Source organism: Sapajus apella, unplaced genomic scaffold (genome assembly GCF_009761245.1).
Source record: "Sapajus apella isolate SASKATOON/1434 unplaced genomic scaffold, GSC_monkey_1.0 scaffold39, whole genome shotgun sequence".
NCBI classification, from domain to species: Eukaryota; Metazoa; Chordata; class Mammalia; order Primates; family Cebidae; genus Sapajus; species Sapajus apella.
The window spans coordinates 8,709,785-8,735,255 of NW_022436979.1; the positions used below are offsets into that span (position 1 = coordinate 8,709,785).

At 34.5% G+C, this 25,471-nt stretch overlaps 1 protein-coding gene across 3 annotated transcripts in view; it reads right to left on the reverse strand.

Annotated features, from left to right (window-relative positions):
• Positions 1-25,471, reverse strand: part of GLRA3 (glycine receptor alpha 3) — a 192,795-nt gene that overhangs the window by 145,291 nt on the left and 22,033 nt on the right. For all 3 annotated transcript variants that reach the window (XM_032298686.1, XM_032298685.1, XM_032298684.1), the window contains exon 2: positions 5,128-5,255. In XM_032298686.1, coding sequence (XP_032154577.1) covers positions 5,128-5,255 — 128 coding nt within the window. The remainder of the gene's footprint in view (positions 1-5,127; positions 5,256-25,471) is intronic.

Consider the following 25,471-nt stretch of genomic DNA (forward strand, 5'->3'; position numbering starts at 1 on the left):
TACATATAAATAAAATTTTATATATATAATATTTTATATATAAATAATATCTATGTTATATATATATAAAATGTTTGAATGTTTTAAACATTTTAATGTTTCAAATATTTTATATATAGAATATATATATATGTATATATATATGGGAGCTACCAGTTTAAAGGATTATTGAGTCTTCCCTTAATTCTTCATCTGTCTGGCCCTCTTACTGTACAGAGGTAGGCAGTGCCGCCCAGTGAGCGCCTTGGCTCGTGGGGATGCGCCTGGGGACTTGGCACTTTCTCTTCCTGGGCCGCTTCTGTTTCTGCTCTTTTCCCTGGCAAAAAAGGCTTCTAAAGAGAAAAGACATCAAATTCTGAGAAAGAAATGGTGGAATCTATCTATTATTTTCATTTTCCAAATAAAAATAACTATTTTTTCTTCCTTTTTTTTTTTTTTTTTTTTTATTTTACCATGTCTCATGTTTTTCTCAGCCACATCATGAGATAAAACAATAACAAGCTAACCAGATCTGACATGAGGTTGGCAAAAGAAAGAAAACACAAAGAACTCCCCATAGCATCAAAACTTAGATGCATATCCATGGTCCTTACCAATGACCTTTGCCTAAGTGAACATAAAAATAACCATTTCTATGCATACCATTCTCCTTAAGACCAAATTTTTGAAATAGTGACTTGGACAAAATTCTAATTTCTTTTGCATGATGAACTAGTTGAGTGATATTTGCAGCTTTACTTTCTAATTCGTTTTAGCAGCTCTCAGAACATTTCTAAACCCATATATTATTATTAAATGTCTTTTTAATAATAGCTTTAAAAATCATTAGATTTAATAGGACTAAGATATAATAGAAATTTGAAGTAGTTTTTATACTTATGCTAAATTATCTTAAAGGCACAGTTTCATATAGGATAATTTATGCCAAATTATCCTAAAGGCACAGGATCATTATTGGAGAAATCTGATTCTCAAAAATGTTTCAGAGAAATTAATACTCTTCTGGAGAGGAAAAGAACAGGTTAATCAGTGAAAAGGCAAGCTGATGGTAAGGAGTTAAGCACCAGTTATTTTAACATTTCAGTATTGATTTAAATAACGTTCAATGGAAGAGGCTGTCTTTTCCATGCTCAATACCAATTTAAAGTGCTTTAAGAGAATTATTTATTTATACTTCTCTGTAGTACCTTTTAATAACTTATTAATCTACTTAGTCTTTGAGAGGTGAGTTTTTTTTTTAAAGAGTACTTTTCGAAAATAAATGACAAAACAAGAAAATAAAACACCATAATTTTGGTTAAATAAAAAATATCTACATCTAGATTTTTTTAAATGTTAGAAGTAGCAAGGAGCAAAATCAAATTTGCATTTTTACAAAGTCATTTGTATTTTTTCATAGTTGTTTTCCCACTATGGCCTTCAAAATAAATTATCTTTTAATATGAAGATACTTGTGAAACCAATCACAAATTTCATACTATTATTCCAGAAATAAATCCATAATAATGCATATAATGCTGGAACGTTTATTATTTTTAAATGTTGATAATTTTAAAAGTAAAAATGTTATATTATTGTTATATACTTTACTTTTGGCTAATGAGATTAAACATTTCTATTTCTTTTCTGTTATTTGTCTGATAATGTCAATATTGAGACTTTATGTTTGCCTTTTACAAAACTTATGAATTCCAGAGAGGGCAAACATATAGGTTTTTTCCAATGCTTTCATATTTTATAAGCAATTTTCTATCAACTGATAACTTATCTAGGTAAAGTATGTTTCTGTGTGTTTAGGAAAAAGTGAGGAACAAATAAATTAGGTTATTGTAATATATTTTTACAAATATTACAATTCCCATTCTTCTCCTCTTTTAAGAGATAAGAGTCTTGCTCTATCACCCAGGCTGGAGTGCAGTGGCACAACCATAGCTCACGGTAACCTCCAACAACTGGGCTCAAGCAATCCTCCTGCCTCAGCCTCCCAAGTAGCCAGAACTAATTTGGCATAAGTATAAAAACGACTTCAAATTTCTATTATATCTTAGTCCTATTAAATATAATGATTTTTAAGACTGTTATTAAAAGGCATTTAATAGTGATATATGGGTTTAGAAATGTTCTGAGAGCTGCTAAACAGAATTAGAAAGTAAAGCTGCAGGTAGCCAGGTGTGTGCCACCACATCTGGCTAGTTTAATTTTTTTTTGTATAGATGGGTGTCTCAGAGCTGGTCTCAAGCTTCTAGCTTCAAGCAATCTTCCTGCCTCAGCCTCCCAAAATGTTGGTATTAGAGGCATGAACCCCTATTCTTCTTTTAAAATTCTTTTAGCTAATTTTGCTCATTTAAAAAACTTTAGTATATTATCATATTACTAATATTCATGTCTCTGAACTCATTTACTATTAATTCAATGTCTTTGACAGTTGGATGAGAAAGCATACATAATACCAATTTTAAATTAGTTCATTTGATTAGCTAACTAGATTCCTTCCAAAAACACTGATGGGGGAAAGACAAAATCAACATGGCCAGGGATTATATTTTTAGTCATGTGAGCTACCACAGAGAAAAAATGATTTAAATATCATCAGAACAACAGGTTCTTCATTTTCTACTTCTGTGTTTGATGAGCTTATTTTTGACTCAGGTGAGGTGTGTCCCTAGGTATCTGACAACAGAAGGGTTGATCATTTTCACTTTTTTGTGTAAATATCTTCTGTTAGGTATTGGATTAAGTTTGTTAACACCTACATATCCTCCTGTTACCTGTAAGGAAGAAATAGTATGTAAAGACTATTTTATTTATATTTCAATATTGGGCAATGAAATAATGATCAAAATATTATGATGTCATTTTATCCAATGAAATGAAACAATGTTGAATATGCCTAATTATGAAGTGGAGTTATAAGTATGTTTGCTGAAGTCAATAATGTTTGATCCTTGCAAAGATAAAAAAGCAAAAGTGTTAGCTAAACACTAGTCCATTAAATTATTACTTTTTTATAATTAATAATATTACTTTTGGTTATAAAATCCAGCCTGCATTTTTTTTCTAGCATTCAGAGCACAAGATATTTGAAAATCAATGAGATAAATTCTCCCTTTTTCTTTTTCTTCCTTTAGTGACACTGTGGAGTAAGAATGAATTTGTCTTCCCAAAAATCTAAACACCTCTGAACTGGCTTGGTCATCAGCTTGTTTTTAGGAATACATTTTTATTTAGAAAAGAATCAATATTTATTTTAAGCATCACCAAATCCTTGGAGTCCTTTCCTGATCTCACACATAAGTGGCAGTAATCACATTTTTAAATAGTTTAACATTTCTGTTGTCTTTTAAACTATTAAAATAATAAACAATCACTAAACTTTCAAAGAGAATGGCAGAAGACCTGAGGCCACTCTTGTGTGGTTAGTAACTTATCTGCAGTTTTATTAAAATATCTGCTGAGACTGTTTATATGCTTTTTAAATATTCACAGACATTTAAAAATAGAATGCATTTTCTTCTTTAATTTTCAGTGAAAAGAAAACGAAACTTCTGAGTCACTGAATATGGACTCACCATAATGAATCTGCTAATTATGGATTATGTCTTGTGGTTTATTTAAATGACAACTGCATATATTTCTAAGAACAATTACAAATTAGTTCTTAACAGATTCACAGGAATACTGCTTTCATTCAATTTGAAAAAGAGCCTTATAATACTGAAATTTCTCATTTTCATTTGTATATTGTACCCCTGTAAATTGTACTATTTTTCCACATCTTGTATTCAGTGTTTCCTCCTGAAGTTAAAAATATTTATGGTTGAGAAGCTCAAAAACAAATAAGTGTGATCCACAATTTAAATATGAAACTCATTTTAAAATTAAAGATGTTCATAATTTTCTACTCAGACATTATTAGTGAGTTTTACTTCTTATTCTCCTGCTACCCAACGTTGATGTTTTTTACTCCATTCTAGTAAAATTTTTTTTTTTTTTTTGAGATGGAGTTTCGCTCTCGTTACCCAGGCTGGAGTGCAATGGCGCGATCTCGGCTCACCGCAACCTCTGTCTCCTGGGTTCAGGCAATTCTCCTGCCTCAGCCTCCCGAGTAGCTGGGATTACAGGCACGTACCACCATGCCCAGCTAATTTTTTGTATTTTTAGTAGAGACGGTGTTTCACCATGTTGACCAGGATGGTCTTGATCTCTTGACCTCGTGATCCACCATCCTCGGCCTCCCAAAGTGCTGGGATTACATCTAGTAAATTTTTATACCACTGCTAAGCAATTCTTTTTTTCTTCCGTAAGGACAAATTTAAGAAAAAATAGTAATTGTAGACAATACTTTTTAAACCTTTAGCAATGACAAAGCTTAACTCAATCCCATGGAAAAAGTGTATATTCTTTAACTTTGTTCATTTTCTTTATTGGGTCAAGTAATATTCAAGAGCATATGATATAAGTTGGGGTCTGGAAGCAACTTTCTAATATTTTCCCCTAAAAGTTAAATTACAGGATATATTGTGGTTCTGGATAAGTTACATTTCCTTATACAAACATGTTACTTACAACTATATTAAACAGAAGAATAAAAAGTGGTAGTCTTAAATTGACAATTGCATTCTTTCCTAGAAATTGGGGTAAAACATTTGGTAGGAGGAATAATGTCCCACACATTTCAAAGGCTGTTAGTTAGCAATTCAGCCCATTTCTCAATAGGTAAATTCAGCAATGATTTGATTCCCCACAATATAGAGAGTACTACAGTGGCAGATTAACGTAGGAAAGCCTATCACTAGCAATTAAAGAAGTTTCATTCCAGCTAGTGAGATAACTGATAGAATAATTAAAGATATGTACATACATGTATACTCCTAAAATCAGTGGTCAAGACAAGAAGTATTGTAACAGTTAGAGAAGGGAAAAGAACATAGTTGGGCCAAAGAAGGCAAATTATGATAATTGAGAACCTGTTAATAGATTTCTTTTTCCAGACACATCTGTGACTAATGTAGTATTTGGAAGATTGTTGAAAATAAGCATTAGAATTTCTGATGGAAGCAATTTAAAATTGTATCTTCTTGAAGCATATTTAAAACACACATATAAAGTAGCAAACAGAACAATTACCTTTAAAATTGGGTCTGATTCTTGCATCATATCCTGATGTCCTCCCCATTAATTTATCCAGAAAGTCAGAAGGTGACATTGGAGCACTTCGAGATCTTGCACTATTTGTTTCCTTTGTGGCAACCAAACTACAAATAAGAACAAACATACAGACTTTACAAAAAGAAGTATTTCTAATAATCGTTACCTACAAATATAAAAGAGAAATGCTAAGCTGAAATATCTTTGACAACAAAAAAGAAAACTTTAGATACCACACAGTGAAGATTATAAGACAGACATTTATAGATTTAAAATCAATACTTGTAAGTTTTCATATATATTAGTCTAATTGTCAGAGGTGGCTTTCTTTTGTATTAAACCTGAAAACAAAGGCTACTTCTGAAATATTAAGCCTTCAAATCTGTATTTACAAAAACCTGATTTATGAGAGCAATTTTTAACCAATGTATCCTTATGGCTTTAAGTATAACAAAATATGAAAATTCAACTGTAAACTGAAATCTTATTGCTTTTATTGCGGGGAAAACATCACCTTTCGGGTTTTGTGAATTTTTCTTAGCAGTGAAACCTTATGTCTAATAAGTTAAACAATGTTTTTTTCTTCAATTAGAGTGCTTCCTGAATTAGTAACACACCAAGTTAAATTCATTCTGCTTTCACTTACATGTCATTAATCTACAATATATTTTGTTCAGATCTAAAATTTGTGTGTGAAGATTGATAAATTTCCAAAAATGTACCATATGCACCTGGGTATTATATTATTAGAACCTGTGTCCAGGAAAGGTAGTATGTTCCTATATTCTTTTCATCCAAATTCTTTTCCTAAAAACCCATAGTGTAAGCTGCTGCTCCTGTCCAGTTCTTCACTTACATAGGCTTCTCCAACAGAAGCTGGGGCCTGCTTGTTAAAATCCAATGAATTTTTTTTTTTTTTTGAGTCGGAGTTTCGCTCTTGTTACCCAGGCTGGAGTGCAATGGCGCGATCTCAGCTCACCGCAACCTCTGCCTCTTGGGTTCAGGCAGTTCTCCTGCCTCAGCCTCCTGAGTAGCTGGGATTACAGGCACACGCCACCATGCCCAGCTAATGTTTTGTATTTTTAGTAGAGACGGGGTTTCACCATGTTGACCAGGATGGTCTCGACCTTTTGACCTCGTGATCCACCCGCCTCGGCCTCCCAAAGTGCTGGGATTACAGGCGTGAGTCCAATGATTCTTTTTATCCACAGAGCTTTGCTCAGGAAAGTGATGCTTTCTGGAACTGATGTGTTCAGGCTGATGTCACTTCCTGAAGATCATGAATCATCACATGCTTCCAGCTCTGTCACTCAACTCAGGACATTGCCAAATCTCAAACCACTTGGGTAACCATATGATCATAGCAAGATCAAGTTATTAAAATCCTTAGATTTCTCCTTCCAGAATTGTAGTAAGAAGTAAAATTGGGGCTTAAAGCCATCATCATTAAGTTGTCTACCACGGGGATATATGCAGTGATTCATGGGCACAGTTTTAAAATCTCATCAATCTCAGTGATAATGTGAGAATGAGATTTCTATAATCTCACAGAATCACAAATAACAGCATCTATTAGCTATTTCCTATTTGAGAGGTTACTTCTGGTTCTGGGCAGATGGAGTCACTTGTCTTCCCAGGGACTCTCATTCTGTCATTCTTACTTTCTTCCAGAATGGAAGCATTTCTTCTCTCTATTCTGTTGGCTCCATATGACTTTGTGATCGTTTATCTCTGATTATTATTGCTCAACCAAACTCTGTCATTGTGATCACTGGGAATTTTATTCTAATACAAAAATCATTATGATAATAAAGAATTTTTTTTTCAAAAACCTATCTTTTCCAAAAAAAGCTATCTTTTCAATGACTCTAGAGCTTTCCTCTACCATCTGGTTTTAAGTAACTGTTTCCCATCCTATCAAGCAGCATTTGCTTACATTCCATTGTTCAAGAACAGGGTGGAAAAACATAGTAGGAGCTTTTGTAGCTACATGCGGCTGCTTTGAAGCCATTATCTTTATTTCCCTTGTTTAATCTCTCCTTTCGATTATTAGAAAATGAACTCCTGCATCCTCCTGCCAACAAATAGAGCAACTTACCTTGGTCCAAACAAATAACACTCTGCCTCTTTCTCTTTAAAAAATACTAGATGACTATGTATACTGAACTGTAATCCTTCACATGGTACACTAAATGTGGGAAGATTATTTTAGATTATCGGGGCAGTCCTCCATGAAACAACATATAAGGACATATGTCTGTATAAGGATACATGCAACAACATCTATCTTCATAAGAAGGAGACAGAACTGCATTTGATGACAGGCAGAAGGGGGAAAGCAATGTGACCATGGAGACAAGAATTGGGGTGATGTTGCCACAGCCAAGGAATGCTGGCAGCCACCAAAGCTGGAAGAGAAAAGGAATGGATTTTTCCCTATAGTTTCTGGAGGTAGCATGGACCTACTCACACCGTGTTTTTGACCCAGTGAACTGATTCCAGACTTCTGGCCTGTGGAACTGTTAGAGAATAGATTTCTGTTCTCTGTGGTAATTTGTTACAGTTGCCATAGGAAATACCAGCCTTCTAGTGAATTTATTGTTTCGGTCGTGGTGACTTTCAACCCCAGAATTACTCTTTGTTTCTTTTTTTATAATCTCTATCACTTTATTATGTCCTTTTTGGTAAGATACTATCATATTTTCTTCATAGTTCTTTGGACATGGTTTCCTTTAATTCTTTAAACGTGTTTTAAATAGTTGATTTGAAGTCTTTGTCTAGTGATTGCAATGCCATTGCTAAGCAAGCTTCTATTGATTGCATTTTTCCTGTGTTTAGTCCATACATGTTTGTTTCTTTGTAAAACTTATAACTTTTATTGAAAACAACATTTTAAGTAACATAATGTGGCAACTATGGAAATCATATTCTCTTTTCTCCACAGAGTTTGTTGTTGTTGCTCCCTTTTTTTTTTTTTTTTTTTTTGAGACGGAGTCTTGCTCTGTCACCCAGGCTGGAGTACAGTGGCGTGATCTTGGCACACTGCAGCCTCCGCCTCCCAGGTTCAAGCAATTCTCCTGCCTCAGCCTCATGAGTAGCTGGGACTACAGGGGCACACTACCACACCTGGATAATTTTTATATTTTTAGCAGAGATAGGGTTTCACCATCTTGTCCAGGATGGTCGTGATCTCCTGACCTCATGATCCACCGACCTGGGCCTCCCAAGTACTGGGATTGCAGGCATGAGCCACGTGGTTGGCCACTCTTTTTAAAATAGACTTTTCTGAACAAATTCTGTAAAGACTACTTTCTTTATAATATGTGATTATTAGACCATTGGTTAGTTTAGAGATCAGCTAGTAATTGGACATGGATTTTATTAAATTTCTAGAACCAATAAGTCTCTCAGTATTTGTTGAGAGCTCTGAGTCATGGAGTCATACCTTCAACACTATGTCAGGAATTTGATAGCTGTACTGATAGTCTGCTTTCACTTGGGTGAGGCCTAAAAGCCATCCAGAGTTGAGAGCTTAGGGTCTTTTCATGTCTTTCCTGAAATGCACACAACCCTGGGTGTACTACTTAGCTAGGGCTACCATGACATAGTATCATAACCAGGTGGCTAATGCAAGAGAAATTAACTTTCTTAAAATTCTAGAAGTCCAAGATCAAGTTATCAGCAGGGTTGGTTCCCTTTGAGGGCCTCCTTTGTTGGGTTGTAGATGGCCATTTTCTGTTTCTTCATATGATCTTTACTTTATGTGTGTCTGTTCTTCTTCTTATAAGCATATTGGATTAGGACACATTGTTTTACCTTAATTACCTCTTGGTAAGGTAACAAACCTTACCTCCAAATAAAGTCATGTCTGAAGGTACTGGCAGGTAAGACTTCAACATTTAAATTTTGGGGGAAAAATTCAGGCTATATGTGTGGCCTTCAAGATGCCCAGGAATATATGCAGTTTTTCCAAACCCATATCGACATATGATTCCACTGCTTTTCCGTTTAACAGTTTTAAATGTATTGTTTGCCCCTACTACTACTCATTGCCTTAGGCACCTGTGAAGTTAAAAAATTGACTCTACATGTTTTAAACAAACTTCTCCAGGAAAAAGGCTTTTTGCAGTGGGTAAACTCCAAGATAGGTCAAAGTACAACAGATTTGAAAATGGGGTCCTCCAGAAAACCTGCAGACAAGTTAAATAATAATTCTTTAAGAATAATCCCTTAAAGGATTTGAGACTCCATGCTGTCTCCTCTGGTGGCTGCCAGAATGTGGACTTTGCTGTAATTTGGGGCTATTGATTTACATTGTCACCATGGAGCTAAAGAGAGGAAGTGGGAAATACAGCAACATATAATGCCACAAATTCCAGTGTTTTTACTAAGAGAAAGATGTTTTTCTTCAGTAAACAACTTCAGGAATCACTACAAGCCTCTGATTGTCAGAGTTTTGAAAAAGTTGATTCTCACAATTATTTTGTTGCCAGTTTTCTTGTTGCTTTCCTGGAGGAGAGAATTTATGAAAGTCTTACTCTACTATGGTTTTCTTTCTCTGCTATTCTTGCTGATGTCACTCTCTAATAATGCCTTCCTAGACTTCTTTTTATGTTTGTTTACTATATCTTTGCTTTAAATAACCATGTTCCTCACAGCTCCATTCTGGAGCTCCTCCTCTTCTCTCTTTATGCATAATTTTATTTACTCCCATGCTATCAACTGCATACCATGATACTATTTTGTAGGACTTTCAAAAAATACCTTTTTTTTCATAAGTAATGTCAAAATTTGCTTTTATTTATTTATTTATTTTTATTTAGAGATAGGGTATTGCTCTGTTGCCTAGGCTGGAGTGCAGCAGCACTATCATAGCCCCTGAAATGTTGGACTTCTGGGCTTAAGCAATCCTCCTGTGTCAGCCTCCTAATGGGGTCTCACTATGTTGTCCAGGCTGGTCTCCAGCTCCTGAACTCAAGCAATGCTCCCACCTTGGCCTACCAAAGCACTGGAATTACAGGCCAGAGCTGCACCTAGCCAAGATTTTCTTTTAAAATTAAGGATGTCTTTAAGATTTTCCCATAATAAATGTCCGAAAACTGTAGAGTAAATATTCTAAGTGATTGTTATTCTTGTGGCAGTAATAAAGAAATAATTATATCTATTTATCTATCAATCTATATACTATCTATCTATCTATCTATATATATATCTGGCAAGGAGTAGTCAGCACAATAAAGAAAAAAATAAATGATTAAGAAGATTTAATTAAGATTAAAGGTTTAATTCAGATTAAATCTTAATTTTAGATTTAAGATTTTCACTACCAACAATTTTGATAAAATAAATGTAGTTTTAGTTCTCTAGGCAGATAAATGCTAAATTTTAATAATACTTCCTTGCATTCATGCAATTCATATCTTGCAAAAGTCTGTCTTTTCTAGTAGTTTTCATTAACCCATGTCTAAAATATTTTTCCAAATGTTGCAATTAAACATTAATTTTAAAATAGAATAAGAAAATCAAAAAAATCACATTTTTTCATCTCATACCAAGCAATCATTTATCCATTGCAACTGGCTATTATAATAGTTTAATACTTGAACCAATATGAGAAACAAGGTATTAAAAATTTTCCAGTAGTGGATGTAGAGATGTCATCTCTGTGTACTTTTTTATTTTTATTTATTTATTTATTTTTTGAGACGGAGTTTCGCTCTTGTTACCCAGGCTGGAGTGCAATGGCGCGATCTCGGCTCACCGCAACCTCCGCCTCCTGGGTTCAGGCAATTCTCCTGCCTCAGCCTCCTGAGTAGCTGGGACTACAGGCACGCGCCACCATGCCCAGCTAATTTTTTGTATTTTTAGTAGAGACGGGGTTTCGTCATGTTGACCAGGATGATCTTGATCTCTTGACCTCGTGATCCACCCGCCTCGGCCTCCCAAAGTGCTGGGATTACAGGCGTGAGCCACCTCTCTATGTACTTTTAAAAAAAGTATTACTTCAAATACACGTAGTGGTAGGATGGTAAGTGCCATGGTAAGTGCCATGTGATGCTTCCATTTTCTGTAGTATGTGATCATGTTGCTTATGAACTGAAATTCTGGACATTTATAGGAAGACAACAGGGGTAAGTAATCAAAATACAACACAATTTTACACACACACACACACACACACAATGCTCAGTAAATTGTATTATCCAAAATTCCTGTTTGAATATTTCAACCCCTATTAGCAAGCACTCTCAGCATCCAAATATCCCATTTGAATAACTAGATTTAAAAGGCAAGATTGCTATTATTTAAATATGAAAAACTCTTTCTTAATCTTTTTTTTTTTTTTTTTTTTTTTTTTTGAGACGGAGTTTTGCTCTTGTTACCCAGGCTGGAGTGCAATGGCACGATCTCAGCTCACCGCAACCTCCGCCTCCTGGGTTCAGGCAATTCTCCTGCCTCAGCCTCCTGAGTAGCTGGAATTACAGGCACGTGCCACCATGCCCTGCTAATTTTTTGTGGTTTTAGTAGAGATGGGGTTTCACCATGTTGACTAGGATGGTCTTGATCTCTTGACCTTGTGATCCACCGCGCCTGGCCCTTTCTTAATCTTTTTAAAGGTTACAAATTGTTATTAATATTTAAAATCTTATATCATTTCTTTTGATGTATTCAGGAAGCAGTAATTGAGCTACTGCAATAACTGTGCTTTCCTGAAATTTGATCTGATATTGGTTCTGTCAAAATTCTATTTGAAATATACTTTCGTTGCCAAAAATATTTGCTTCCAAATATATTATGTAAAAGTTATGACAAATTCACCAGGGTTGGGGATATATAAAAATCAATTTAACAGAGGACAAGAGTTTTATGAGTAGTAGCTCATTCATTTATTTATTTAACAGCCATTATTGAAATGTTCCAAAGAGCCTGGCATCATGCCGAGAATAGTCTCAAAGAGAAAAAAATTACAAATAAATAAATAATTATATATATATATATATATATTGATATTGCATATATAAAAGCTCAGTGTTTACCCTTTTAAAAGATCAATATGTTGTTAAAATAGTTTCTGCTAATATATAAATGTTCATTGTTTATGTAATTAGTAATTAAAGTAATCTGGAGGAAGGAAAACACACTACCTCTTATTACTAACATAGTATAAGATGGAAAATGTATCTTTGGTAAGTAACTTTAGAAAGGTGTGAGACATTTCATTTTGTAGCAGAAATTCTACTAAAATTATCTGTTTTCTCTAAAAACAGTTATATATTTTATAGTCAAATGTTCCTTTACTATTTTCTATTCTTTAATACTGAAGATTAAAAGCATATGTTACCATGAACATAAATTAAACACAAAATTATGGTTGTCTTGACATGGCACTTAAAATTAATAGAAGCATGAATGTAATTGGATCAATATATTGAGAGCAATACATGAAATATACATTGGGCTGGGATGAGGAGGAATATGTAAGAGATGATAAACTATTTTTTTTTTTTTTTTTTTTGAGACGGAGTTTCGCTTTTGTTACCCAGACTGGAGTGCAATGGCGCGATCTCGGCTCACCGCAACCTCCGCCTCCTGGGTTCAGGCAATTCTCCTGCCCCAGCCTCCTGAGTAGCTGGGATTACAGGCACGCGCCACCATGCCCAGCTAATTTTTTGTATTTTTAGTAGAGACGGGGTTTCACCATGTTGACCAGGATGGTCTCGATCTCTTGACCTCGTGATCCACCCGCCTCCGCCTCCCACAGTGCTGGGATTACAGGCTTGAGCCACCGTGCCTGGCCTGATAAACTATTTTTAAAATACAATACACAAACTTTTATAGGCTTTTTATAAATGGAGAAATGTTTATTACTAATAAAATCATAATTCATTTATTTATTATGTAAAAGTATCCTTTCATATCATGATGTAATAAAATATATGATATATATTACAAAAATGATTTTTGGGTTCTTATGAAATTTGCCACTGTGCTATAAACAGTAAGGTATATAAAAAACAAATCTGAGTCTCTAAAGTGTTCACAGTTCAGTCGATTACTCTGTCTGGTCTCCTTATGATGTGAGCAGGAGCTGAGAAATGAGATGATAATGAGGTGAATGATTCGTTGGTTCCCTTACTATGCTGTGAGCAAAATCCTTATGTTTTATAACAGGAATCCAAATCAAGCTCTACAGATTGATGCTTATAAAATGAGAAATTCTGAAAAGATTAATATTTAGATTTTATTTATGAGTTGCTATGGCCTCAATGTTTATGACTCCCCAAAATTCAAATGTTAAAACCCTAAACGCCAAGGCGATGGTAATAGGAGCAGGGACCTTTGGGAGGAGATGAGGTCATAAAGGCTCCACATGAGATTACTGCCTTTATGAAAGAGATCTCAGACATTTGCCTTGCCCCTTTCACCATGTGAGGTTACAGTAAAAAGAGAGGGGTCAAGGTACCAGGAAGTAGGCCCCAAACCATACAATTTGCTGGTGCTTTGATCTTACACTTCCCAGCCTCAACAACCATAAATTCTGTTGCATGTAAGCCATCCAGTTTAATAGGATTTTGTTTTTGCAGCCTGAAAAGACTCAAGTACTAGTGATGTTCCCTTCAATGACACAGAGCCATTCAATTGCTCATGGGCAATTGCTTTTACTTTTAAAGATTCACATTGTTTACTCAAAAGAAATGATCGTTAGCAAAATTACATTGAATTATTGGCTAAAAAGCATTTTTACATAGTCTATTCCTTCCTTTTCTGATAGGAGTGGAGGCTTTGCTTACAGACAAACTTCCTATCAGCTACAATTCTTATTCCAATATATTTCTCCAAAGCTTTCTTATTACAGTCATATCCGAGCCTTTACTGTGTGAACGTTAGCAGACAGCCCTTAGAAAACTAGTCATTTAAGGGAACTAGTCATTTATTCATAGTAATAAATACATAATATGAGGCTCCACATAACTAATTTGGCATCCTACCCTAAGTTTTAAATAGCCTACATCATTTGTACATACAGATTCACAATCTTTTTTTTTTTTTTAAGTTTTTAAAACTCAGGGTAGGAAGAGGCAATGAAAAGAAACTCAGTATTAATTTAGAATGAATTTTGGATAAGAAACTTTACCATCAAAGCCATTTCTATTTTGTCTAAACTTCCTAGTTGCAACAGAACTGACATATTTATAGCAAGTTACTAAGATGGTTAGCAAATTAGCTATGATCAGTACTTTGGAAGGAAGCAGCTTTGACTTTTTTGAACAGTTTTTATTTATGAATCTCCTCAAAATCTGTGGTAATTAGCTTGCCTCCCACACTTCACTTTTCTTTTCTATGCTACACCAAGTATTTCATTTACTATTAACTTTTCTTGGAAACTCTGTGTGGGCTTATACACATTCCCATCAATGAATGTTTTTTAATTTAGGTATTTTATATATTCTTATTTATATAAAGACATGCTACTAGAAAGATCAGAGACTTTAACTTCATAAAGATCAGCAGAAATTGATTCATCCAACTATTAAAATGAAATGCCAAAATGTAACAATAACATCCAATAAGATAAGAGTAATAGCTGGGTGCAGTGGCTCACACCTGTAATCCCAGCACTGGGAGGCCAAAGTGGGAGGATGACCTAAGTTCAGGAGTTCAAGACCAGCCTGGGTAACACAGCAAGACCTCTTCTCTACAAAAAAATCAAAAATTAGCTGGAGAGATAGCAAATGCCCCAGCTACTCTGAGGCGGGAGAATAGCCTGATCCCAAGTGGTCAGAGCTGCACTGAGCCATGATTATGTCACTGCACTCCATCGTGGGCAACAGAGCAAGACCCTGTCTCAAAAAAGAAGAAAGAAAGATAGGGGTGTAAAATATGTTCACTCACTTTTGGAGGATGAAAATAGCCAATAAATATAGATGCTTTTAAGATGAATTTTAGTATAATTGTCAATAAGTATCTCTTCTAAATACACCTTAAAATTCTGAGAGAAAATAGGAAAGTTGAAGGTGAGAAACATAATGTGGGTTTGAGGCAGATCTTGAGACATGGGGCCACAATGTTCCATGTATCTGTTTTCGAAAGTTATTTGCACAGAGGGAAGAATGGCTCGTGGGAAACAAATCAGGGCCTAGACTCCTGAAGCAGAGAAAGTTTGGGGTGTAATGGAGGGAGAGTTTGCCATGTATTCACTATCTCCATGAATCAGTCCTGTAGATTTATGGGTCCTTGTGATAAACTTTCTATTATTTGGGCTTTTCTAAATTGTAGTGTCCTAAGAAATTGATATTTCTAGCCACAATTTGAAAAATAAAATGCAGAATGGAAGATGTGAGCATTTTACTCATCTCCCTATGCTTCAGTATTGGGAGAACCTAAAGAGAAACTTTTTTGTTACCAAGAATATGTGATGTTTTGAGTATTTCAAGCTAAAGCAGAGTGGGTAAGAAAAAGAATCATTGCAGTGAAGACACTACCAGTGAAGTAGACCTTACTGTAATTTTTGAACATTAATAATTAAAAAAAGAAGGCTAACATAGAAGAATATTTAAAATACTATTTTAAAACACCTCTGGAGACTGAGAAATAGCCAAAACTTGATGGGCTACTACCCTCTTGATCCTTGTCACTGTTGGCAATGTGCCAGTGAAATATGATTATTATTTTGAAGTGATCTCATTTCTATCTGCACTTTAATAAGGACTTGGGAATTTTAATTTTTTGAAGAGAAATGATAGCTGCTTCCTTATCTCTTAGGCACAGGAATAATATACATGTTATCATTTAATTATCTTAACAATCTTGTTAGTTAGGTATCATTACCTATGGATTACAGATGAAGAAACAAAAGTGTATAGAAAAGTTAGTAATTTTTTCTAGGCCACTCAGATATTGAAAGTAAAAGCCTACATTTTTAAGCAAACCAAAGCTTCCACTTATAACAATTAGAAATTTTTTTTAATGTAATGCCAGTGCTAAAAAACACAGTGAAAAATGACATGATTAAGATCTAGAAAAAAAGAAGCCTGAAGGTGATCCCTATATTTGGAGATTCATTTTCCATTTTCCTTTGGGGTGGCAATAAATTTCATAAGTAGTATCCGAGAGGATAACCTGAACACCAGTTTTGAAAACTTTTTGAGTTTCAGAAGACAAAAATTGCATTCTAAGATTCACCAAAATGATGAACTCACATGAGTTAGAGATTTCAAATAATTATAACACTTAAAATTCAACTTCAGTAAAAATGACCCAGAAATACAGAACCTTGGAAAGAAGGTAAGTATTACTTGAAATCAGCTCAATTTCCAAAGCTGAAATGCAATAATAATCCCAGATTGCTAGCAACTTACCTCTATAAATAAATGCAAACATATTATATACATCCTTTTTGGAGGAAGAATATCACTCTAAATCTCAAATTGTATCTAATTCATGTGTACCATAGCAAGGATGTAATACAAGTAAGCAGGAAAAAGGTAAAAGGGAATTAATTTTTAAGATCTAAAACTTGAGACAAATGTGAAATAGAAATAGATACACCAAAAATTCAGACGATGAATTTGTCACAGTGATTAAGCTTTACATATATATATATATATATATATATATATATTTATTTTTTTTTTTTTTTTTTGAGATGGAGTTTCACTCTTGGTACCCAGGCTGGAGTGCAATGGCGTGATCTCAGCTCACCACAACCTCCGCCTGCTGGGTTCAGGCAATTCTCCTGCCTCAGCCTCCTGAGTAGCTGGGATTACAGGCACGCGCCACCGTGCCCAGCTAATGTTTTGTATTTTTAGTAGAGACGGGGTTTCACCATGTTGACCAGGATGGTCTCGATCTCTTGACCTCGTGATCCACTCGCCTCGGCCTCCCAAAGTGCTGGGATTACAGGCGTGAGCCACCGCGCCCGGCCAAAGCTTTATATATTTAAGTAGATAAAAAATAAGAAGTTCAGCATGGAAATTCATATAATCAATAACTAGCTGGCAATTCCATAATTTAAAAACATAATAAAATTAAGAACTCAATTATCTTAACAGCAGATTAGGCATAGCTAAAAAGAGAATTACTTGTTTGGAAAGTAGACAAGCAGAAATTGTATAGAAGGGAGCATGGAAAGACAATAAAATGAAAAATAGAGACTAGACTGCTAAAACTTATAGTAAAAACATCTAATGTCTATAAAATTGTAAAACCAAAATATGAAGATGAATGAAGCAATATGTGATCAGTTAATTACTGAGAATATTCTAAAGCTAAGAACATCTAGCTGCAGAGTTAATAAACACTACAAATTCCAAGCACTAGAAAAAAATCATCTTGATACATCAAACATGCAAAAATAAACACAAGAAGAAAAATCTTAAGTTCAGTTGATAGCAAAGTAATTTAAAATATTTTATAGATTTTATGTGGACTTTAAGAAGATTAATTTTAACTGCTTTTTGATAATTATTTTTTCTTATGAATAGACATGTCTCAATGTGGTACACTGGCTAATTAATTCAGGAAAGTGAGGTTTTTGCTGATTTACACACTGTTCATCTGTCTCCTTTTCAATTTGTGTACCATACTCCCAAATGGGTTAACACTTCCTTTCAATCACACTACATCTTCTGATTTCATTTATTTTCCAATTTTCTACATCGCTATTTCACATTTACCTCTCTTCTCAGTTTTGAACATCTTATTCTCCATTCTTTGAGAGGATAGAAGAAATCAAGAGATCAATCTCCTTCTGCCACCTGTGTTCTTCTACCAGCCTTAGAAGACACTTAATTCTGTTTTCACTTCTATTACTGTGGATGGGCTGTCTATGCCACTAGCATAGGCCAAACTTCCAAATGTGCCTTAGATCTCATCTGTTTTTATGTACTCAAAGGTATCTTATCCCTGCCTCTTCCATCAACAACATCCTCTCTAGAGGATTATTCCTATTAGTATTCAAACCATGCTTTTATTTGTGTTATTAAAACCAACCAAACAAACAAAAATCTTTATTCTAAAGCTTGCCTCAGCCACCTGCCCCTTTCTTTTAAAAGCAAAACTATAATTACACATACTCACAATGTCTAATTCCTCTCTGTATATAGACAGTGCCTAGCTTATGATGATTCGACTTACTATTTTTTGACTTTCTGATGGTGTAGAATCTGATGCTTATGCCTGGCTTATGATGATTCGACTTACTGGTTTTTGACTTTCTGATGGTATAGGCTGTCATTTGTTTGCTGCTGTTGTTGTAGAAAGCTGACAATGGCTGGATTAAAATAATAAAGATTACACCTGTTTTTTACTTTCAGTACAGTTTTCAGTACATTACATGAGATATTCAATACTTCATTATAAAATAGGCTTTGTATTAGATGATTTTGTCCAACTGCAGGCTAATAATGTAAGTGCACTGAGCACGTTTAAGGTAGATTAGGCTAAACTATAATATGCAGTAGTTTAGGTATATTAAATATGTTTTCGACTCAGGATATTTTCAACTTATGATTGGTTTATCAAGATGTAACCCCATCATAAGTCGAGCAACATCTGTATTTGCTCTTGAATCCACACCATCCTCTTTCACCACTCCATCAATAAAATATTCTTATCAAGGTCCTAATATCCTCTACAGAGCTAAATCCAATTGTTAATTCATATTTACTTTTTTTCTCTAATAATACTTCCCTTTGTGATCTTATCTCATCTCATAGTTTTAGACATGGTATAGAGAACATTTAGCAGTTTCAGTTTATTTCAGTTATGAATTCCCCTGTACTACAAACTATTGGGTCCAACTGCCTACTTGTCATCTCTACTTGGATATGTGACATTACATCCAAATCAAGCTCCTATTATTTCCACACAATTTTGTTCTTTCCCTATTCCTTTCAAACTTGGTTAATAGCAACTATATTCTTCCAGTTCTCAAAATGAAAATTTTTGCTAATTCCTAACTCCACTTTTAATTTTTACATATCACATCCATCCTGTTGGCCTTACCATTTAATTTTATCCATAATCCAAACATACCTTACCACATTATCTTTGACTGGTCTGGTCCAACTGTCTACTGGTTTTTACCTTTGCCTGAAATGCTCATTGATCCTCTATTCATCTAATTAATTCTTACTTATCATTATGATTCAGATTTAAGCATAATTTCCTCAGGAAGCCTTAACTATTATTTCTGATTTTACAAAATGCTACTAAAATGTGTCTCAAGTCAGGGTCTTTCATTGGTAGCACTTGTTGCAATTGCAACTGTCAATTTTTACAGGATCAATATGTGTCTATCTGCCTCCTTTGTAGGGTCTATTATTTAAGCAAAAATTGTGACTGTTTCATTTGTTTAAATAGCTCTAAAAGCAGTTCAAAGTATCTAGAGTAACTAAATAAATATTTTTGAAATAGAGTAACTGAATATAATGAGGGAGAAGTCAAGCCTCAGAAGTTGATTCTCCAAACCAATCAGTAGTCATGCATTGAGTATATGTTTGACACTAGACAAGGTCTAACCTTTCTCTTCTCTCATCCTTGTGCCCAAGTTAGGAGTGATGATGATGGATAATAAAAAAAAATATATTGAAATTGGCCCAATTTTTCTATAGAACTGATGTTTACATTTTTTTTTGAATAAGCATAGAAATTGATCCTCCTGATCTTAAAACTTGAAACTTACATTTGTCTTGTCTGAGTTCCTTTCTCAGAAAACCTGCCATCAGTTCTCTTAGATACTATCAAGGAACTGAAATGTACAGATCACCACATCCAGATAATGAGACACCAAACGCTACATCCATCAACTCCTGGGGAGAAGTTGAGACTAATCTCCCATCTCCTGGCTAAGATCACCCAAATAAAGACTTTCTTTCCTGGGAATACTCATAGTCTCAGTGATTGGCTTTCATTGCAGTGAGCAATTGGACTTAGATTGTTCTGTAACAATGTTACAGAACAAATATTTAGAAATTGATAAAAATCAAGATGTAGAAATCTAAAAGAGAAACTTGAGCCATCAAAATCATAGTCTGAAAATTGTCATTTAATGATGAACCTGGAAAGTTGTGAATTGAAATACCATCGCTGTCTTTTTAACCAGGCTTGTTATTGTGGTAGTGTTGTATTCAGGTATTACATAAATTAATGCTTATTAGAGGTATCTATATTCAGTGCTTGCTAGTTGCCAGTGATAAATTATAGATCGTTTATTCATGAGCATGGCATGTTTGAATGTGAATAGTTAATATTGGATTATGGTGGGGGTGGGGAAGAAGGAGTCCATTCAACAGTGAAATATATGACAAAAATTAGTGTAATTATCTGAGATTTTTAAATCTAAGCTTTATACAGTTTGTTGGTTTTACCTATAAAATTTATTTTCATCCTACACTCATTCATTTTTACTAAGCTTTGAAAATGCTATGCTTGAAATTAATGGTAATTGTTAAAACTTCATAAAATTGTCCCTTCTTATGGGTAATAGTTTATTTCTTTATAGATTTGGCATCAGCTTATTTCAACTGAAAGAACTAAAAGGCCATAATGCAGCTAATTAACTCACTGATTTTTATCTTCTTAATGACTTATTTATTTTAAAGAAAACTAATTAAGTATTTCAGAATACATTGAAAATTACTTAGAAAAGACATAATAGCTCCTATTGTGTCACACTCAAGATAATAAAATGAAAGGCATCATGATGCAATGGTTGAAGCTCCAGATGGATAGCCATGAAGCTTGTATTTTGTTCTTTTCTGTCATTAACTAGTTGTTTGGCCTTGGGCAAGCCAGATATTTTACCCGTACACATCTTTCACAGATAAGTTCGGTAAAACAAATGATGCGACATTCCCATATGTTTAGAAAACTGCCAAGATCTTATGCTGATGTTTGGCTTTTTCATTGAATATGATGACTCTTTTGGTCAGGGATGTCTTTAACTAAAATGAAGAGAAATCCACTCAACCTAGTTTATGTAAAAGAGCCCTGAATGGTGATAGTAGAATCTCATAAAACCCAAATGTAGAAAAAATAGACAAACTTCAGAAAAGACTGAGTACAAAAAAGTTAAGAATCTGATTGACTTATCCCAGTTCATGAATTCAACTCCTGGTTGAAACTGCTTTCACAAGCCAGGTTCAAAGTCACTCTGCAAACATGTAGTTGTAGGGACCTTGACTGACAGACTTGTCTACTAGTTTTTCTTAAATAATGTCTCATTCATGACATTTGGTATTTCATAACCCAACTACTGAATGGATATTTAAAGTAGCTTGGGGTTTATATTGTTTTGTATTTAATAGTTTAGCTTTGGTTTTGGTACTCTAAGCAAGATTTTGAATAATTCAAAAGAAATCTATGAGTTTACGTAAACCTCAGTGAAAATTTATAGGATTAAGGACTTCTGAAACAGTGCTCCAGAGTTTAAGGCAGGAAAATGTTGAAAAGGCAGGTAAAAAGAGTAAGTCTCCTAGAACCTGTGATGAGAAAGAGCATGGGAAATACAAGAGACTAGTAGAATGTCAGCATGGCTGGAAGAGAGACAGAGACCATCAAACTAATAACAAATGAGGCTGGAGACCGCTATAGATACCTGATCGCGCAGTGCCTTACAGATCATATTATTGACCTTCATCTTCATAGCCCCTTTAAGAGACAATCCTAGTGGTCAGAAAGAGAGTTGAGGGTAGTCTTGGTAATTTTAATAGCAGTGGGGATGGAGATGGGTAGAACAATCTAAGAGAGGTATAATTAATAAACTCCACAGAATTTGGTAATGGTTTGGTACTGGAGGTAAAGAAGATTGTCTCGAAGATTGAAGTGGTGTCCTTCATCTGGGGTAACAGCTGCCGTTTGTCATCCCATGGCCACAGAAAACTAGGACACAGATACAACACAGTGGGGTTAAGAGTGGAAGTTTAATAAGGCGAAATAAAGAGAATAGCTTTCTGCAGAGAGAGGAGTCCTGGAGAAAATGTGTTACTGCCTCTACAAGTGAAATGCAGAAGGTTTTATAGATGAGCTTGAGGGGTGGTGTCTGATTTACACAGGGCACGAAAGATTGGTCAGACCAGGTGTGCCATTTGCATAGGGTGCTAAGAAGCTGGCCACCTCATCCTAGTCTTTTATTATGCAGATGGGCTCTCTACCTGGCTGATTCCATGTTGCCTAGTTCATTACTGTACATGTGGTGACAAAGAAAAGTGAAGATGGAGCCTCCATGTTGAACATACATGGCTTCCAGGTAACCCTTTTCTATTGGCACAGCTGCCGGCATTCACCTTTGCAAGCATCCAGCTTGATTATCTACATCTGCAGTTTGATTTTTCAAGCTCTCTTTGTTAGAAAAGAAATGATTTGGGGGCTGCTTTTTGTTGAAAGGGAAGCCTTGCTGAGGACTCCTTTACCCTCACTATCTGCCTAAATAATTTCTAGCTTCTGTATCAGGATGACTGCAGTGGCTTTAAAATTGTTTCTCAAGTTTTTTTGAACTCCATTCTTCAAAGAGTGGTGCCTAATTTCCCTCCTCTTGAACATTGGCTGGGTTAAGTGACTTGATTATGTATGAATTTTGTGGTTAGGTTATCAAATGCATTGCAGCTTCCATCTAGCACTCTTTTGGATCACTCACTCTGGGAAAAGTAATCATCATGTTGTGAGAACACTCAAGAAGCAACCTGGAAGAAACTAAGGGCTTCTACCAATAGGCTTCATCAACTTCCCAGCTATTTCACTCAGCCATCGTGGAATCAGCATCTCTATCCCTGTCAAGCCTTCCTGACTGAGTTCTTGACATAAACCTCATGAAAGATTCTAAGCTAGGACACGTACTTCAGCAGCTCCTGAATTCCTGACTCACAGAAACTTTGAAGCTAATAGGTATTTATTGTTATTTTAAACCAATTAAATATCAGGGTAATAAAAAACATTTTCTACTGAGAAGTTTTTGCATAATAATAAAACAGGTTGATGTAAAACTCAATAAATTTTTAATAAGTTATAACATTTATTATTATTATGGCTATTATAGAAGTCAGGTCTTTAAGAGGATAGTTCAAATAAGGAAATGTTTCAGTGTTGCTAGTTGACAAAGGTAGTGATTCTTCAATGCTTCAAACTGTGTGTTGTTCCAGAGAGCAATAACAGCACGCTTGACTTGATTTAGAGTATCAGTGTCTTGTCGGGAAGGGAGCATGTAGAACTTTTGTCTGGATGCTACTTCATATTTCCTCTCAGAGAAAAGTGTCTTCCTTGAAAAGATCAGGTGAAAGGTATAGCAAAGACTTTCCCTAAAGCTTATAGCTCCTGTTCTTATTCCAGGTAAGCATTTTTGATGAATTGCTTTTTTAATCTGGATGTTCAATGTTGTTAATTAGGTATTTATAATAATTAAGCTTAAAATTGTAAACTTAAATATGTAGCTTTACACACACATCTCATTATAGTAATAGCTGCATGCATAAGCCTTTCAGCAAAACTAGGTTTAATTACCCAAAACAACCAAAAAAACAGGTTTTGAAAATCTAAGAGGAAACCGAACAACAACAACAAAAAAATCAATATTCTTCTAGAAGCAGAAAATGTGTAGATTAAGATAAGTCAAAGCAGAGTATTTGTTCCCCTAAATTGTATTTCATATACATAAAAGTTGGCTCTCTGTATCTATGCCAAGTTCTGCATCTGTGGATCAAAAAACCCAGACACTGAAAATATTCAGAAAAAAAGACGGTTGTGTCTATACTAAATATGTAAAGACTTTTTTCCCCTTGTCATTATTCCCTAAACAATAGAGTAAAATAACTATTTAAACAGCATTTACTTTGTGTTAGGTATTATCAGTAATCTAGAGATGATTTACGGTATATGAGAGGATATGGGTAGGTAATATGGAAATACGATTTTAAGTTGTTTAAGGGATTTGAGTATCAGTGAATTTTGGTATCCCTGGGAGTCCTGGAATCAATCCCTTGTGAATAGAGAGGGACAACTGTATAGGTATCTGTATATATTCTATAGATACCCATATGCATGTAAAACACATGTTCTTATATTCATTTAGCTGTATGTATGTGGTAAAAAAAAAAAAGTTATGGAAGACTCTATGTGCAATAGTTGAAATACCAATAAGTCTCTGTGACCAAGGAATGTACATCGTGGTGGAAGAAACAGAAAAGAAACAAAATAAATGTATACATAATCAAGACAATTAGAGACTACTCAATATTCTCAGAAGAAAATAGCCATTATGATGAAATAGAAAATAAAAGAGTATCTATCTTGAATAGGATGCTTAAATAGACTTAGAAAGTCTTTACTGAGCTGAGTGTAAGGCAGAGGGAAGAAGGTGAAAAGAACAACTACTTCAAACTCATGGTGTTGTAACAATAATCAACCTATAAAAAATAGTACTATAAACTTGATCTCTTACATCATGAATATAAATAAGTTACAGATAAATTAAATCTAAATGTTGTAAATATTTAAATAAAATATTAAAAAATATTTCAAGAGTAAGCACATTTCTATTTTCTTTCCCTTGCCGTGTTCATTAAAAGACCACTGAATGACTAAAGATGTGTACACTTCGAAAGACAACAGGAAGGATATCACAAATGAGATATGAGAAAATGAGAAATTTCTATAAGTTTTGTGAGTTTTGGGAGATGAAAAAGAAAGAAAGAAGATATAGAGACTTATATGTAGCTATCCAGAAAATTTTCAGAAATGATAAAAACATGTATTGTCAAAGTTCAGTGAGCCTATTTAAGTTCGAAGGAGATTGAGCCTAAATAGAGAACTGTCTAGACCTATTTTTGTAAAACTGCCAAACATTATGAAGAGAAGATTCTGAAATATCTCTTGAATATTTTGAAAGAAAAAGTAAATTTTCATATATGGATACTACAAGATAAAAAGATAAAATCTTTCAAAATTCTGGGTCAACATTATTTTCATTCAGCATTTTCAATCCAGTTTAACATAAATGGTCTCCTGGGAAAATATTTGAGAAAATACTACAGCAAAATGAGGAAACAGACAAGAAATAGACCAAGAATCCTAGGAGCTTATCCAACTTACAAAAGTAGTAATGTAGTTTCCCAAATGAAATTCATGAAGAAGATCTTAGAAAACACACAATGTAGTTGGAAGAGGGAACTCTGATGGCCATTGTGGTGTGGAGTGCAGTGAAATATGGACTGTATCGCAATGACGAAATAGGATTGACAGTGTGAGGAAGAAAATAAACATTTGAAAAAGCACTTAAAGGCAGATAAAAACAATTAAGGAATTAAGGGAAAGCAAAAGGTGAACCAAA